The sequence below is a fragment of the Capsicum annuum genome, unplaced genomic scaffold (genome assembly GCF_002878395.1).
Source record: "Capsicum annuum cultivar UCD-10X-F1 unplaced genomic scaffold, UCD10Xv1.1 ctg74728, whole genome shotgun sequence".
Lineage (NCBI taxonomy): Eukaryota > Viridiplantae > Streptophyta > Magnoliopsida > Solanales > Solanaceae > Capsicum > Capsicum annuum.
Genome location: NW_025884864.1, coordinates 1 through 1,336, shown reverse-complemented (window position 1 = coordinate 1,336; position 1,336 = coordinate 1). Strand labels below are relative to the sequence as shown.

At 39.0% G+C, this 1,336-nt stretch overlaps 1 protein-coding gene across 1 annotated transcript; it reads right to left on the bottom strand.

Annotated features, from left to right (window-relative positions):
• Positions 1-369: 369 nt before the first annotated feature.
• Positions 370-1,320, bottom strand: LOC124894525 (the record flags this gene model as incomplete). The annotated part of the gene is made up of 1 exon (XM_047405153.1): positions 370-1,320. A coding segment is annotated over exon 1 (951 nt), but the record flags the coding sequence as incomplete, so codon positions are not given.
• Between the last annotated feature and the right edge of the window lie 16 nt (positions 1,321-1,336).

Below are 1,336 nucleotides of genomic sequence, written 5' to 3'. Positions count from 1 at the left end.
ACGGAGGCAGCATGCAGAAAGTTTCACTAACAACATTATAACATCAGCAAACTAATTAAAACATTAAAATCCTACAAATCACACTTGAATCACTTCAGTTAAAATCCTACTAAGACTGATTTGTTGAGAAGCAAAAGAGCAATTTTCCTTCAGTTGTCAATGCAGCAGTGACGCGACTTCGGAATCTTCATGGAGAAATTGACATGGCTTCTAATTCTGCTCGAGCGTCTTACGGGGATGATGACTTCTTCTCCTCCACTTGCCAAAATTTCACAAGGAAAATATATAAGTAAGAGAATAGATTTGGCTATTCAAAAAGGATTGTTTATGTTCAAAGAAGATAGAATATACCAAGTTAAATACACTCACATGCTTGGCAGGAATCCTCACATATGTAGTGAAACTTCTATATGAAGGTGAACCCATTGAGAACTCAGATGCAGCCAAGGATTCTCCCCTGTTACTCTTTCTAGGTTTCTTCTCAATGCTCTGAGCCTCATCCTCTGATTTGGGATATTTCTTGCTATGAGATGAACTTATTTGAAAGATGTTCATCTCAGACGGACGTCTCACTCCTGCGACATCGACCTCTATAGGCCAATTTTGAGAGGAATGCTTTTCTTTGACAACATGGTGTGTGGCAAATTTCTTACTTGAGACTGCTACTGGATGCAAAGTCTTATCACTTCTTCTCTTCACGTAGAGAACTGTACCAGCAAGCAGACTCAGTACAAGTGAGGAAATTCCCAGGGTCTGATATGCACCAACATTATCTTCATCATGTCTTATTGGAGACTCCATCATTTCCAAAGGTTGGGCTTCTTCAACAGCAGAAATTTCTTTCTCTATGCTTTCAGGATTGTCAATCATCGACTCAAGTGCATTATCAGCAATGAAAGATTGGGATTCAACCAACTCAACCTCAATATTAGAATTTCTAAGCTCTTGGTCCAAATCCCTTTCTGAACTATCAAATTCATTCCCCTCAGCTGGGACAACAGAAACTTTTTCAGTCTCTACCAAATCATGCTTTCCTTGTTCTACATCCTTTTCTAAGCTATCAGCCCCATTTACCTCGGCTAATTGAATTGCGGAAGATTCTTCAATCTCCAACACATCCACTCCTTCAATTTCAACTTTCTCACCGTCATCTAAATCAGCATCTATTTGAAATTCTTCCTCATCTGGATCGGTTTCAGATTCTTCATCCTCTTCTAACTCAATTGGTTCAAACTTTTTATCCAATTCCTCACTACCAGTACTGCCTTTCAAATATCCGTGATATATAGTGCTACTCTCTTCTAGAGCAGTCAAGTTCATGAATTTAATCGGATGC